This window comes from Typopeltis vanoorti, chromosome 12 (assembly GCF_054136105.1).
Source record: "Typopeltis vanoorti isolate ZY-2024b chromosome 12, IOZ_Tvanoo_1.0, whole genome shotgun sequence".
NCBI classification, from domain to species: Eukaryota; Metazoa; Arthropoda; class Arachnida; order Uropygi; family Thelyphonidae; genus Typopeltis; species Typopeltis vanoorti.
The window spans coordinates 136,399,945-136,417,570 of NC_143560.1; the positions used below are offsets into that span (position 1 = coordinate 136,399,945).

At 36.8% G+C, this 17,626-nt stretch overlaps 1 protein-coding gene across 1 annotated transcript in view; it reads right to left on the minus strand.

Moving 5' to 3' along the window:
- Window positions 1-209: 209 nt before the first annotated feature.
- Gcat (Glycine C-acetyltransferase) overlaps window positions 210-17,626 on the minus strand; it is a 443,581-nt gene continuing 426,164 nt past the window's right edge. The window contains exon 12 of the mRNA XM_090401262.1: window positions 210-2,592. Within this exon, the coding sequence (XP_090257388.1) occupies window positions 2,486-2,592 (107 nt within the window). The 3' untranslated portion in view covers window positions 210-2,485. The remainder of the gene's footprint in view (window positions 2,593-17,626) is intronic.

A 17,626-nucleotide genomic window follows, 5' to 3' on the forward strand; every position in this document is an offset into this window, starting at 1 on the left:
GTGGATATTGTCCCAATCAAATGTTTAATGATGATGAAACAGGATTGTTTTGGAAGAAAATGCCTAGTCGAACTTACATTGCAAAGTCTGAGAAAAGAGCAAGTGGGTTTAAAGCATGCAAAGATCGAGTAACGTTGTTACTTTGTAGCAATGCATCAGGAGATTGAATGTTGAAACCCCCTCCTAGTAAATATACATGGAAACATATATGAAGCAAAAAGCTCTTTATTTTAAAGTTTTATTAATTGTTGACAATGCACCAAGTCATCCACATTTAGAACATCCAAATATGCAAGTTGTGTTTTTTCCAACCAATACAAGCATCATTCAGCCATTAGATCAAGGCATAATTGCTACTTTTAAAAAATATTACGTTAAGCACACTTTTCAATTCATATTGGATAAACTAGAAAATGAATCATTAACAGTAACTGACATTTGGAAAAAAATTTCTATTTTTGACTGCTTAAATCATGTTGCATCTGCTATCGCTCAAATAAGACCACAAACTTTTAATGCCTGCTGGAAAGCAGCTTGGCCTGGATGTGTTGCAAACAGACCAACCATGCAAACATCAACATTATCAGCTGAAATCATTATTTGGCACATGAAATTGGTGGAGAAGGTTTTGATACATTCAGCCAGAATGATGTAGACGAATAGATTGTGGATAATGCCTTAAGTGACGATGATATTATTGGATATCGATTAACTTTAGATATCGTCGAAGATCCAGAAAACTATAGTGAAGTGGAAGAAAAACCTGTCCCCCCTCATTGCAAATATAATTCGAGAAGGTCTTGAACTGTGCAATAAATTGGAAAAATCATTTTCTTGTTAATGACACAAATTCTGAACGAGCCTTTAAATTCCAACGTGAGCTGAAGAACTGTATGTCTGGATATCACAAGCTGTATAAAAAATTAGTGAATTCATCATCGCAAAGTTTAATCAATGCTTACCCTGTCAGAAGAAAAAAATCAGCACAGAACGAGGGTGAAGCTAATTCTGTTTGTGAAGAACCATTAACTTTACTATACAGATTTGATGTGCTGACTATCTCTTCTGGTGATGAAAGTGATTTTGCACCAGTTCGTAAACATTGCCGAATATTGTCTAACAGCGATGATAATTCTGATGACAAAATGTAAAAAAAAAAAAAAAATTGTTACTTTTCAATAAAATTAAATGAATAAAGCTTTAAAACAAACTTAGGCATTCTTATTTTCCTGAATTTTCATAAACTTTTTTTAATGCAATTTTAGGTTTATTTTAATTCATTGATTCAGTTTTATGAGGTTTTAGAAAATTATGTATTGTATCCCTAATTTTTCAACATAAGTTAGGTCTTTTTTGTGTGATTTTTTATATGCGGTTTTCTGTGGAACATATCTACCACATAAAAAGTAAAAAGAGACCCGACTGTGTGTGTATATATATATATTTTAACCTGATATGATTGTATCTCATGTCACAATCTTACATATACCTAAATACATAACACAAGCATGTTGTGTGTAGGTAAATGATTTTGAAGAAAGAAGGAATCAATGCATTTCTTTAATGTCTTGCAGAAAAACACTCTGAAGATGGCTGAACAGCAAAAGATAGAACTCAAAGAACAGCAAAAGATAGAACTAAAGTGGAGGATAACACTTTGATCTGACAAGTACAGAGCTGAAATGAATAAGAAAATTGATCACAGTTGCTTGTGTTTTTACATGCCCGGAAGAAAATTAGAGGAGGAATTATGGTAGCTAGTTCTTGGAGCAGTACCCATCAAAATATTTCTAGAAAAGGTAGAAAGAAAATATCTATGAGAAAGTGGAATGAATTTGTGAGAGGGGTTGTTTATTGACTGGACTGCCCTTTTCTGAATGAACACCAACTAAGGTGTAATGGCCTTTTTCTGACTTATTACCATGAAATAATTTTGGGATATGATTTATGACATCATCGAAGTTCACTATAATGAATATTTTAAAGCCTTAGTGATATATGTATATACACACTTCATACATGAGAAGTTGCAAAACTTCTGATAAGCAAGATTTATAACACAGTATACCAAGTGTGGAGTGGGGGAGAAAGAAATAATCAGTAGGTATGTTTTTTGAACAGCTGTAGGTCAAGCCTTGAAGAAAATGGTATGGGGAAAGAAAAGTTCACAGCTTCAAGTGATTCTTCAAGTTTCATCTTTAAAACTTGGAAATTATTATTATTATTTTTTTTAAATACATAATCTCTGTTATATACAAATGTGATAATGGTTGTTAAACACAGTACCACTTTTCAGTTCAAGAAATCTTGAAGTAATTGAAATGATTATCAAATTTCAACTGAAGACAGGGGAATCCTTCATTTTCCTGTAAAAGATAAAGTGAATATGAGGAACCTTTTGGAACAAGCTTATTTTGAGATTCTGACTGTTTTAAAGTCAATGGAAGGGATTATTTTGTATAAATATTAGAGTAGATTAAGATATTTAAATCACGCTGAGTTTCTTCCCAACAGTAATGAAGGCATCTACAGTTTTATCTATATCCTCTTCTGAATGGGCAGCAGAGATCTGCACACGTATACGGGCTTTATCTAGAAAGACATACCATGTTAATAAAATTCAAAGTTGAAAGCTTCCAAATGCTAATTATAAATTAATAATCACAAACACACACAAAATTCTTGCACACAACTAAAATAAAAATAAAAAATAAAAATGTAATAGCACAACTTAGTTTCCTAGCTAGTTAGTTGCTGAGCAACATCGAAAAGAGGGACAACAGGAAGCGTGGAGAGGAAAGAAATTGCTGTACTGGTTGGAATTAATACTTTGTGAAGTGCAAGAGATAGAATCAATGATATGATAACTATATGTAGGAAGAGAGGCCTTGAGTATGGGATAAATTTGAGGGTAAGAGAGAACTTCATTTTGGAGATGGGTTATGGCAATATAATATTGGGTGGATTACTGCGCAAAGCTTTCTCATTTGCAATTCTTCATGCTAAATATATCCTGCACGTTCTTTTGAAATGCCTATAGTCTCAGCAATTTCATGCACTTTGACTCGCCAGTCATCCAATACCATATCATGCACTTGATATCAATGATTTCTGGTGTGGTTACACTTTTTTGATGTCCTTCACATGGATCATCTTCAAGGCTGGTACAGGCACGTTTAAACTCTGCAGCCCATTTGTTAATTGTCGAAAACGAAGGAAAAGATTGCCCATAAACTTTTATGAACTTCGAATGAATTTCTTTTGGCATTAAACTTTCTTTTACAAAGAATTTTATGTTATAAAATTCTTTGTAAAATTCAACCACATGATACTCAATTTTATCTATTTCAAGGGATACAGACAACACTTTTGCTTCAGACAGAGTATAAAACAAACCCACTTGATAGAATAACTTGCAATTTCACATGGATGCTTATGATAGATGTACCAGCTTAGAAAAAAAAAATCTTACCAATAGTGTTGCCATCTATGGTCGAGGCCGAGAACTTTTAGAGTTTTTTTTTTTTAGATCTGTGTGCTCATGGACCAGTTTTCCTGAAGAAAAATTGATAATGGTTGTAAACACAATACACTATGCATTTCAAGAAATGAGAAGCAACTGAAATGTTTATTAAATTTCAAATGAAGACAGAGAATCCCATGTTTTCCTGTAATGTTTCCAGGAGAAGAAAAAAAAAAAAAAAACTCCACCTCCATATGAGGTTGTCTAACTCTTGGTTGAAGACCTGATGATGGTTCTCATATCATAAATGGGATTTGAACCCAAGTCTTTACAAGGTCTTTTGTGACTATTGAGGCTTCCTAAGATCAGTTATTGATGGCCATGTCAAGTTGTCATGAATGCCATAAATCACGGATTTAGACTTTTGTGCTGGTTGAGGCTAATACTGTGGTTTAATAGTTTCCAGAACAGTATTTCATCTCTTTCAGAGATATAATCTGGGATGCAATATGAGAATTGTAAAAATGCACAAACAACACAAAAACTAAGTGGAAAATGGCCACCCAACTATTCATCTGCATGAGAACATAACAGATAAGAAGATGACAAAGTGGGGTGAAACTGGTACATGAAAAGAGATGGGCCAAAATTCTAGAGAATTCTATAGTTATGCAGCAGGTAGAAAAACTGGTCAGTATAAAAAGAATAATTGAAGATGCTGGAGGTGCCACCCACTGATGTTATAGTAGAAATGTTCAATATTTTTTTTTGTCAGTGTGTGTCATGTTCGTGGGCCGAGACTGGGAGGGCCATATTAGCAGTTTATGAATCTCAGATGGTTGTAATCCACCTGAGATTCATGGTTGGAATCTCAGATGGCGTGTATCCAGAGCATGGTCAGCAAGACCAGAATGGCTGTACTTGTGAAAGCGGATGTAGTACTCGATTAACCCTTGGTATGCAGTCATACGTTGCTTTTGTCAGATACTGCCTTGTGAGTTTCCATGCATTGTCAACATCTTTTCTGCTAAGCTTATCTATGCAACGTACTGATGCTAACTGACTACAGAGTTTCCTATAATCACTTGTTTTGTACTTCCACATGTATCCATTTTTGGCAGTGATCTTTTCTTGTTTCATCACTTCCCAAACAAGTACCGCATGATCACTCTCACCAACCAGCAGCAGTGTCAACACTTCATTAACAACTACATCTTGTGAAGTTATGTTATCACCAAATCCAAAACATTAAAGCTTCTAATTGCTTCAATCATGTGCTTCTTAAGATACTTATCTCTCAGAAATTCCATAAACTTGCTCTCCTTGTTCCCAGACACTATCTCCTCCTTCCAGTCTATATTCCTGTAATTAAAGTCTCCCATCAGGATCACCTTCTTTTTACATGCCCAACTAATTTGCCTAAACATTTCACAATCTGTATTCTCTGCATTCCTTGGCCTATAATAGCATCCTATCAGATACACCAACCTGTTTATTTAATTTATTTAACCTGCTTATTCCTTATAAGAGAAGGAAAATTATCCCTTTGAATAAATTTTTTTATTCAAAATATTACATGCATGTGCTGGGGACCACTGGAATGCTGAATCTATAAATAAAATAATTTCACAGCTTTATTAGAGGAATTCCAGAGGAACAAAATAAATTTTGTTCCTCTGATAACGTCTGATTACATCTGAAAGATTGCTGAGGAAGTTCCAAATTAGATCAAAATGAGCAAATTTATGCTGCGCAGTACGTTTACATTATTACTTGCTTTCCATATATCTTATATGCAAAGTGAGAAAATATAAGAAATATCTTATATTTCAGTCTTGCAGGGCAATTCTAGTTCCACTGAGATCTTGACATTATTCTAATTCTTCTTCTTCTTCTTCCTGCCATCAGACAGCTATTTCGATGACATTTCCTCTACCATTTGTATACCACCTTAGATGAGTTCTGTTCACACATTCTTGAATGCTGACAATATCAAGTTCCTTTCTTCCTTCCGAGTTTCCCCCACTCCTGAAAATACTTCAGGTGCAAACTTTGTTTGCTTACTATTGGATAAAGGATTAAACCAAGTATATAATTTCTTGATATCTTTAATTTATAGTATAACCAAGTGAAAAAACTTTCAACAACTATCTCTAAATCAGAGAATTTTAATAATAAGGTGTTACACCTTTTGACAACTCATATAATGAAAATATGACTTGGGTCTGGCTCCACTGAAGACACCTTCTTCCCTTCTCAAAAATCTAGCTGAGAAGTTCTTTACCAAGACAAGTAACCACCCAAACCCTTTAATCAAGGAAGCCTCGGAATATAATGAAGAAGAAATCAACAAATATAAAAGACCAAAGTCTATCTTAAGTTCAGCTGAACACAACTAACTTCACTGCCCTCAATGGGCGAGCATAAAGCTCACAAACATTCCATTTAAAGTCCTACCATTACAAGACAAAGGGGAATATGAAAAGCAATTTTGCTTCACCCATCTAGCCAGAAATGTTAATGTTAAATGAAGACACCTAAATAAAGGTTGAAACTGGTCTGGGTAGTGGCCCTTCCCTTAATGCATAGCATTATACATGTCCGTAAGGAGATGTGCTTTGCATTATGGGAGATACTAAGACAAGTAGAGATGAGAGCTTGGTCCACCTTTGCCACGAGTTGCCTCAGTCCTGAAGATACTTCAGGCACAAACTTTGTTTGCTTACACTTGGATAAAGAATTAAACCAAGCATATAATTTCTTGGTATCTTTAATTTATAATATCTTCATTTTTAACATGATTCTGCCATACTCCTCTAATTAGGCTAAGAACTTGCATATCTATGTTTTGCGAGTTCAGAAAAATTAGGGGGAAAACAGATAGCATTAGTTGTAGAATCATATTTTAAAATATGGTTTTATTAATCATTATGACCATAAAATTTTTTTTATTCAAAATATGCATGGTAAACAAAGGAGAAAACATGTCAATGTTTCATATGTGTGTGTGTAAACCCACTATAATGGAGTGGTGGCTGGCCTAAGGGTTAATATAGAAATCCTGGTGTAGAGAACAACCATGTAAAACTTTTAAAGCTACTTCAGTTCTTCAATTAACTGGTCTACTAGGTAGTGGAATTCATATACCACCTAAAGACATTCATAAATATCCAAATCCTCAGTCAGACTTGAACACATGACCTATTGGCTGGAGAGCATCACCAACTAGATAATCATACAATGATTATCATTATTCATCATTAATATTATTACCAGAGGAGCATTTAATTCAAAATGTTTGTAAAATTTTCAGTTAAGTTTCATAGCCATTGTCAATACAATTATCAGAAACCACAAAAAAGAGCACAATTCAATTGAAAGCACGTGATATTATGTACACCATCAGTTGCAGGAGAATAGCTCCATCTGTATTAATATTTAAAATAAATTACAAATTAAGGAACATATGAATGGCGGGTATTAGTCAGCATAACTTTGAAAAATTGAGAAAGTTTTAGGCAATCATTTCTGTTCAGGTTTGGGTTGCGAATGTGTGCTTCACAGCTATCCTTGTACAGCCTTTCCAGAAGAAAATAACTTTCGTGTAACACTTTGGTTTTGTTCCACTGGATCCTGTGTTTTGTAGATGTGTGGCTTGCTAAATCAGATTTATTGGGCTCTTTAATTGAAATGTATTCCTGATGTTCTTCAAGATGAATTTGTGCAGAATGACCAATTTGTCCATAATAACGTAAGCCACAAGACCAGGGGATTCAGTAAACTCCAGGATAAGAAAGAGAAGGATATTTGTCTTTAGGTGAGATAATGAAGTTACTAAGTTTGCTATTTTGTTACTTACTTGCTATTTTTTCTGAAAGTCCTTTAACATATAATACAAATTCTGGTAATTTCTTCTTGAGGTGGGTTAGGATGATGGACATTATCATTATTTTTCCAATAGTTTTTGCATTATAACCATTAGAATAAAAGTAGTTCTGATAATAAACAGTTCCTTGTTTAGAAGAGAATCTGTAGAACATATTTTATGAGCTCTGTTGACAAAAGATCTGATTACACCATATTTCTGAAAAGTGATGATGTGAATTAAAATCAATGTATTTACCAGTACGAGTTGGTTTTCTACATATTGAGAACTGTAGATTACCATTCGGTTAACACAGAATGAGAAATCCAGAAAAGGAAGACAACGGTTATCTTCTATTTCCAGGGTAAGTTTGATTCTTGGGTTTATTGAATTAATTTTTTCAAGAAATTCATGAAGATCAGACAAGGCTTGATTATGTGTTTGCTGTATGGAACTCCTCCTATGTTGTACCAATTTCTCCAAAATCTTAACAACTACAGAAGAAATACAAATTAGTCTATAGTTTAGTGTCTCCATTCTGCCATCATCTTTATGCAATGCGATCTTACTCTCCAGTGAAAGGAGGTATTTCAGTTTCTTAGCACATTCTCTTAAACACTGGTGAAATCCCATCTAGTCTTGCTGTCATTAATATTCCAATAAACAGTTCCACTATGTCATCTGCATTGGTAGCTTGACCCTAATTTCCATTTAATAGGGTTATTTGTCAATAATCATTTCTTCTCCTACTAGCCGCATAAAAGAATTCCTTAGGATTTTCCTTGAATCAAGATGCTAGTCTCCCTTTTATTCCATTTTTGTCTTTTTTACTATATAAGTTACTTTACTGGCTTGAATCTTATAACTGCTCATGAAACTGCTCTCCACATCTTTCTCTTTATATTTTGGATAACCTCTTTTTCATTTGCAATTCCTGTTTGATTTCATTAATCATTCACTTTACACAGAGTCATGTTATCTTTTCACTTGAGGAATGAAATTTGCCATATTATTTCTTAAATAAATTAACTGTTGCTAGCTGATTTCTAAGATTATTGAGTAGTCACTAGTCTTATAATTCCACATAAATTCATTTCCCCTTGTTACTTTTGCATGTCTTCTCTCTCCCCCTTGTCCTCTCACTTATCCACTTTCCTCTCATCTTATCTCTCCCTTGTTCATCTTCACTCTCAACCTTTTCTGATCCCTGGATTCTTCCATACTCTCTCCTCCTCTCATTCCCATAACTTCCTCTCAGAATTTATGGGAATGAAAGGAAGATAGGTGTAAGTGATCTTATAAGCCTCTAGTAAAATTAACTCATTTTTTATACCATCCACTTCCTCCCTCACTTTACCTTGAGATTCACTGAATCTCAAGTGAAGTTAAACAAATGACTTCACACACAACACCATTCTTCAGATTCTTTATATCTTTAGCTATAACACTAAATCCAATGATGTATCATGCCAGTCTTCCTCCCCCTGGATCATACTACTTTTTGTCTGTTAGCACTGTTGCACAGCCATCAGTGTCACTGAAACCAGTGATATTGATACCGAAATCACCCAGCTCTTTCCAATGTCTAAATTTCATCAAATATGCACTCCCCAACTCTCACCCACCACATTTTTAAGTGATGGGCAACATACATGCTACAGTGCAGCATATTACAAAATCATGTATAATACTATGAAAAATGTAATCATTATATAGTGGAAGTTGGGTGACAACATGTCAGTAAACAGAGGTTGGCAGCCATGGAACAATGATAAAATATTGTTATCAGATCCTTCACCTGAAAAGCTTTTATAAATTTCATATATCTTGAATCTGGAAATACTTTTAATGGGATTATAATGATCAAGTGCATTTCTTGACCAAAAAGCTCTGGAAATACTTTTAATGGGATTATAATGATCAAGTGCATTTCTTGACCAAAAAGCTCTGGAAATTTCACCAACTAAGCAACAGACTTAGTTGGTGAAACTAGTTGGTATAACATAGTTATTATAATTGATTGATTATAGTTTGTAACAGTTTTTAACTTTTTAGTATGTACCCTGAAGATGTCAACAGACTTAGTTGGTGAAACTAGTTGGTATAACATAGTTATTATAATCGGTTGATTATAGTTTGTAACAGTTTTTTACTTTTTAGTATGTACCCTGAAGATGCCAACAGACTTAGTTGGTGAAACTAGTTGGTATAACATAGTTATTATAATCGGTTGATTATAGTTTGTAACAGTTTTTTACTTTTTAGTATGTACCCCGAAGATGCCAACAGACTTAGTTGGTGAAACTAGTTGGTATAACATAGTTATTATAATCGGTTGATTATGGTTTGTAACAGTTTTTTACTTTTTAACATCTTGAATCTTTCTAATCAAAAAGCACTATTACTGCTGACTTAGATAAGGAGACTCAAAGAACAATTTATATACTTTATATACAGAAAAGTAAATGAAATCGTAGTTAGTAGGTACTAATGACTTAACTGGCGATAAGTTCAGTATGTAGGTGTGAGAGATCTTATAAGTCTCTAGTCTCTCCCTTCATACAAAAATCGTAGTATTTTACCTCGCTATGATAAAAATGAATTAAGAAGGACTAATGGCAAACAATTTGATGAGAAGGCTGTGTGATTTTGGATGTGTGGAGTGAGTTTGAGGAAAGATTGAATTTGTATAAGAGGAATGGCTTACACCTGAATGCATTTGGTATCAGGAGTCTAGAAAAACTAATAACTAGTAGGAGACCTAACACTAAATTATAAACGGAAGAATGGCATGAATGCGAGTGTAAGAGCGACGATGTTATATAACTGTGTTAATGATGGGAATGGGCTTTGTCAAGGAAATGTTGATGAGGAGAGAACGATTTAGGCTTTGTGTTTGTCCAGTTCGTACCCATCAAACGTGCAAAGGCATTAGAGAAGAATAGAGATCTGCAAGTTGTCCAACTATGTCAGGCAGACTGCAGACGAGACTGTACAAAAGAACAAACAGGTAGATTATTATGACTGTACACGAATGCTAGGAGTATCAGAAACAAAACAGTACAGTTTGTTGTCTTAGTAAATATGTTGCGACCTCAGATTGTAGGTATTAGTGAGAACTGGCTATCAGAATCAGACTAACTGATATCGGGTGTCAAGGTTATTACAGTATTTTTAGGAAGGATAGAGAGGAGGGGGCTTGCTGCTAATGATATCGGATGACTTGAATCCAGTTACAGTTGAGACCTATGATTGTAGTACTACTACTACTAACAATATTTCGTGAGGCAGTGAGTTTGAAGCCATCCGGTGTGAGGTGGAATCTAACAAGATCAACTACATAGTGGGGTGTGTTACAGACCTGATGGATTGGTTGCTAGTGATGAAGAAATGCATAACCAAATAGAAAAGATGAGCATGAAAAAAATAATCATAATGGAGACTTGAATTATCCAAATATTGATTGGGTAGCAGTAGAATCTCGTGAGAAGAATGAAAATGCATTTATTCAGCTATTGCAGGATAACTTCCTCAAGCAGCATGTGACAGAAGGAACTCGAGGTCAAAGAGCGTTAGATTTGATTATGGTTTTAGACGACATTTCATTTAAAGATGTAACTATTCTGCCTCAGGTTGGTGACAGTGATCATGCAGTGCTCACTTGGAAGGTGACTATGTTTATGAATGTTCCACTCAGAAAAGGTTACATACTGAAATACAAAGCAGGAAATTATGACCAACTGAGGAGTATACTGAGTTCAGTGGAATGGGACAGGTTGCTGGATGGAAAGAATATCGACAGTGCATAGGAAGCATTTAAACAATACTTAAATGATACAATATCAGAATGAGTACCGAGAGTTTGAAGAATAAATAGGGTAGAAGTCATATAGATGTTTAATCTTATTAAACAAGTGATTCACAAGAAAAGGACGATGTGGAAGGAATACCATGTGCATAAGTATGATGTCCATTATGAATGTTATAAGCATCAGGCTTGAATAGTCACAACTGTTGTATGGAAAGCAAAGTTCCAAGTATGAAAAGAAACTGGCTCTGCACGCTAAAGACAACCCACAAGAATTCTATCAATATCCTGCAAGTAAAAGAAAGAATGAATGTGAAAGAATAATTCTCTAAATCCAGATGGCATGAGGGTTATAGATGCAGAGGACGTTGTTCAACTAATGAGTACCCATTTTGTTAAAAGCTATCAACCTGGTGTAAGCGACATTGAGCTCACCGCTATCTTTTCACTGGATGAAGAAATGCAGGTGTATGAAGAGAAGGTATTAGAGCTGTTGCACAAATTGAATAACAATTCAGCAATAGGGACTGATGGGATATCAGCACGTGCGCTAAAAGAGTGTTCAGCTGAACTGGCTATTCCTTTGACCAGGCTGTTTAATATGAGTCCATAATAGGGAAGATTCTGCAGGAATGGAAAGAATGTATGGTAATTTCATGCACAAGGGTGGTGTAAAGACTGATGTATCCAACTATCAACGATTAATATTTCAGGAGTGGTGGTGAAGATTTTGGAAAAACTGGTTAGGGCTCAATCAGAAATGAACTGACAGTGAATCTCTACTTTGCAATGAGCAACATGCATTTACTAAGGGAAGGTCATGTTCTTGCAACTTGCTCACATTCTATAACAATGATACCATTGAACTAGACAAGGGGAATGGATACACCGTGATACCTTGGATTTTACTAAGGCTTTTGACAGAATATAGCATGGTAAACTGTTAGATAAATTGGAGAATATGGGTTTTGATTATTATTATTATTCATGCCTCCATGAAGTCAAAACTTAAACTCATTGACTGTTCTCGCTCTCACTACTCTATCAGGCAATGCATTCCATGGCTCAACCACACTCCGTGCAAAGAAACCACTCCTCACCCTCTTGCTCACAGTTTCCTTTCGTAACTTCCAGGGATGGCTCCTTGTCATCACTTCTTCCCGCTGTTCAACCAAGTGAAAGAACTCACAGTGTCAACCCTGTAACCACCTCTCAACAATTTAAAAGTCTCAATCATATCACCTCCCCTTTTTCTAACTCTGTAGTCCACATTCCCTCAGCCGATCCTCATAACAACATTGTACAGTCTTGAAACCATCTTTGTTATCTGCCTTTGCACCCTTTCCACAGTTAATTTATCCCCTTCAAATGCTGGGGATCAAATCTGAGAACAATAGTCCAAGTGTGGTCTGATCAGAGTCTTATACAATGGAACGATAACTCTTTTATCTCTGTAGGTCAGTGTCCTTCTCATTATAGCAGCAATCCTCTGTGTTACCTTCACCACCTTTGAAATATGTTCCCTAAATTTCAGGTTTCTATCAATCGTCAACCCCAGATCTCTAGTCTCTCCTACTTCCTCCAGTATAGCTCCTCCCATAGAGTATGCAGCATCCCAAACCTCAAGACCTTACATCTTGCTGCAGTAAACCGTTTCCCTCGTTCATTTGCCCATCTGTCTAGCTTATTCAAATTCTCTTGCAGGGCTACCACATCTGCACTATTACTAATAATTCTTCCCAACTTCACATCATCCGCAAACAACTGAATATCCCCCTGCAATCCACTGACAATGTCATTGATATAAAGGTTAAACAATATAGGTCCCAGTACTGAGCCCTGTGGGACCACACTTGTAACCCTCTGCCTCCTTGAAACTGCCCCACTATACACAACTCGCTGATACCTATCGGACAGCCAATCCTGAATCCAGCTGACCAACCTGACACCCAGACCCATGTGCTGCAACTTAAATATCAGCTTATCATGTGACACCCCTGTCAAATGCCTTCACTAAGTCCAAGAAAATTACAATATATGCCTTTCCCTCATCTACTGCCCTTGTAACTTTATTATAAAAGGCTAGCATATTGTTAAAACAAGAGTGCCCCTTCACAAATCCATGTTGACTTTCACAGATAATATTACACTAATCTGCCCAATGCTGTATACGGTCCCCCACTAATTTCTCCAAGATCTTAACAACTACTGATGACACACAATATGGCCTATAATTAGACACTTCCAGTCTTCTAACACCCTTATGCAATGCCACTATCTTACCTTCTTTCCATTCCCTGGGCACCTTTTCCGCAGAGAGACTTTTCATTGAAAAGCCAGGTCAAAGGGTCTGTCAGTTCTTTAGCACATTCTCTCAAATCTCGTGGTGAAATACCATCCAGTTCCACTGCTTTACTGACATCCAGAGTACTCAGTATTTTGGAACACATTCTCCTCCTGCACCTCTAAACCTCGAACCTGCCCTATCCCCTCTAGTATTAAAATTTACTCCTCCAGAATGAAATACTCCAATAAAGTGTTGATTAAACAATTCCACTGTCCACTGCATCAGTCACTCTATTCCCATTTTTATCCCACAATGTCATTCTTTCAGTCATTTCTCCTCCTACTGGTCACATAGCTAAAAAATTCCCTAGGATTTTCTTTGGATCTTAGGGCCAATCTCTTCATATATTCTAGTTTCGCCTTCCTTACCATACTAATCACTCTCCTGGCCTGTGTCTTCTATTCTTCATGCATCTTCTCTTCACCTGTCTCCTTAGATCTCTTCCACAGCCTCTTTTTCACATGCAGTTCCTGTTTAATATTGTTTGTCATCCACTTTACTCCAAATTGTGTCATCTTCTTCACTCGTAGAATACAGCTTACTATTGCTGCTAACAAATATTCCTTTACAATTTCACAAGCACTAATGACAACCCGTCCTTCCAATTCTTTCCTCCATGAAACTTCCCCAAGTTTCATGGAGGGAGGAATTGGAACATATGTTACCGTCTCTTTGATACTCCTGCATGTCTATTCATCTTCCAAGTCAAAACTATATAGTCACTCTCTCCAACTGGTGGGAGAGATGTCATCTCGGTTATTATCAACTCTTCTGATGCTATGACCAAATCCAAAACTCTTGAACCTCTTGTTCCCTCTATTACATGTTGCCTAAAACATTTGTCCCTCAAGAATTCTAGAAATTCTATTCCCTTATTGCTACATGCATCTTCCTCTCCCCAATTTATACTGCTGTAGTTAAAATCCTCCATAACAATCATTCTTCTTGCACTTGCCACACTCAACTGTCTAAACATCTCCTGGTCCCCACCCTCTGTGCTCCTTGGTCTGTAGCAACACCCCACTAAATATCCTGTCTTGCCCACCTCTACCTCACACCATATGCTTTCAAAATCATTAGTGTCACTGCCTTCCAAAGCTTCCACTCTTAGAGGACATGAGTCATCACTTATCATAAGCAGTACTCGACCACCATGCTTTCTTCCTGCCGAAATATGCTGTACCCAGCTACTTCTATTCCTGTTATAATATCCTCTTCTGTCAACCACATCTCAGTGATCCCAATAATCTTTAGCCAGGCTGATGCTATCAGCGCCACCAATTCCTCTGCTTTATTCCAAATACTCCTGGCATTAGTATAAAGCATAAAAATGCCATTGTTTCTATACCCAGCATTACCTGATGTCATCCCCTTTCCTCCCAAGTACCCATTCCCACAAGAGGACACCCCCTGCTATCATCCACCCTGGGACACACCAACTCATTCAGAACAGCAATCTCTCCTGATGCCTACGTCCTTCCTCATTCAAATGCAAGTGGTCTCTCGCAAACAGTCTCTTTGTCCTCAAACGCCCTCCAAGCATCCACATAGGATCTTGGTGTCGAGGCTAGCTGGTGAACGGACGTGCTATCGGAGAGCTCCTGAGAGATTTGTGTTTTTTGTTGATTTATTGGTGTTTTGGATTCAATTTAATGGACTTAAGTGTGTAATTTTGGTATATTATTGGAGCTTTATTAGCGTGGTTAGTGTACTAAAGTGTTTTATAACATAATCTATGTTGGGAAGTCGCCGCTAGATGAATTTGTAATGTGTAGTGTTCGTGCAAGCTCCAGATAAGATAAGTATCATTTTCAGTTATCGATACAAATTACTTAATATTGTGTAGTTTTGTTTTGTTTGCCTTGCGTATTTTAGTGCGTCTATTTTTGGTGTGTTATAACGTATAATTTGACAAAACATGTTGCAAATAATTATGGCACCTGTGTGAAGGAAAATGGCGGCCAGTAATGAAGGTTCGCCATCGTTATCAGAGAACGGTAGCATAAAAGAAATGAGTCAGTGTACTAGCTGTGAAATGTACGCTTTGCGGAGTGCGGTCGGAGTGTGGTTAGATGATAATAAAGGATTGAATGTGTGTAGAAAATGTAGGGAGAATGAGGAATTGAAGTGTATTTCGGATCGTGAGTGTGATATTTTTGTCAACCTTCAGAATGAAGGAAATAGGGATATGACAAGAAATGGCAAGGTTGTACATGAAAATTGTGAGAGTGTGAATGATAGTATAAATGGTTTCTCAGAGAACAAAAAAGATGAGATAGATGCATTGAGTGAGATCGCGTTGTTGAATAGTGCGAGAGAAAGAGCAAAACAGCAGCTAGAGTGCATGAACAAAAGTAGACTGAATGAACCAACCAATAATAAAAGGTATGACAGGAAATATAGACGTATGAATGTGAACATGAACAAAATGAAGGATAGAGTGCTGTATGGAGACTCGTTAGTACGAGGTGTGTTAGTAGAGGATTTGACAAAATCGTACCAACCTGGTGCGACCATAAAAGACGTAACTGCGTCTATTAGAGAGCAAAAGGAAAGGGTGAAAGAAATGATTGTTGTGGCAGGTACGAATGATTTGAAAGGAGATAAAATGGAAATGATAGAAGACCTGAATGAATTGTTTGAGGTAGCAAAAGAAAAGAGTGAGAGAGTTAGAATGATTAGTCTTTTGCCACGGTATGACAGTGAAATGTTTAAAAGGAGGGCTATAATTGCGAATGACTTTATGCGTGGGTTATGTATGATGAGTGGTGTGGAATTTGTGGATGTGTGGAGTGAGTTTGATGGGCGAAAGGATCTATATAAGATGGATGGCTTGCATTTGAATGGTTACGGTGTAAGAAGACGTGAGAAAGTGTTGCTGAATGTAGTGGATGTGCAAATTCAGGGAAACTAGATTTGTTGGGGGGGGGGAGAGTAGAGATACAGTCCTTATGGAGGCAGTTGAATGTAAGAATGAATATAATATGCCAGAGCAAATAAGGACAACAAATCTGAGTGGGATAGTTAATATAAGGCATCAAGGTAAGGTTGGGGCTAATGGGGGTCTTAAATTCATGTACACTAATACTAGAAGTATTAGGAACAAGAAGGAAGAGTTTTTGGCCATGGTTGGCACTTCCAGACCACAGGTTATAGGTATTAGTGAAACATGGCTGACTGTAGATGATATAACTAGTGGGATTGAATGTGATGGGTATAGTGTGTTCAGGAATGACAGAGAGAATAAAATGGGGGGAGGAGTATTGTTGATGATAGCTGATGAGCTCCAGCCAAGGAGAATAGAAGTTGAATTGCAGGATAGAGAAAAGAGCACATTTGAGGCCATTTGGTGTGAGATTGTGGCTAGCAGAACTAAATATACAATTGGGTGCTGCTATAGACCAGGTGATGGAAAAGATGGTGGTGACGTATGCACAAGCAAATAGAAGAAATGGGTGGAAGGAGGGTGATTATTATGGGAGATTTCAACTATGGTCGCATTGATTGGAGTGAGGAGAGGACACACGGGAGGAAGGAACTGGATTTTATGCGGTTATCAAGGGATAACTATCTGCGACAGCATGTAATGGAAAATACTAGGGGTCAGAGAGTGCTTGACCTAGTAATTACATCTGAGGATTTGGCTGTAACAAATATGACCACATTGCCACCAATCGGTGAGAGTGATCATAGGGTCTTGACTTGGGAGGTGGCTAAAGGTGTAGAATTTTCAATTAAGACAGGGTACATGTGGAATTATCGGGCTGGAAAGTATGACAAGCTTAGGAGTTTGATTGGTTCAGTGCCATGGCATGTACAACTGCAAGGACTAGAAGTTGATAGTGCATGGGAGGTAGTTAAGAAGTGCTTGCATGAAGCAATGGCTGACTGTATACCTAGAGTCCGAATAATAAATCAAGTAGGGGTTAAATGGATGAATAACACCATTAAGCTTGAGCTGCAAATAAAGAAACAAAGAAACTCTTATCGAGCCTTGATAAGACCCCATCTGGACTTCTGTGCCCAGCTATGGGCACCAGGGTTTCTTCATGATGGGGAGGAAGTGGAGAGGGTCCAGAGACGAGTGACCAAGATGATAGCAGGTCTGTGGAATGAACCTTATGAGAATAGGTTGAAGATTTG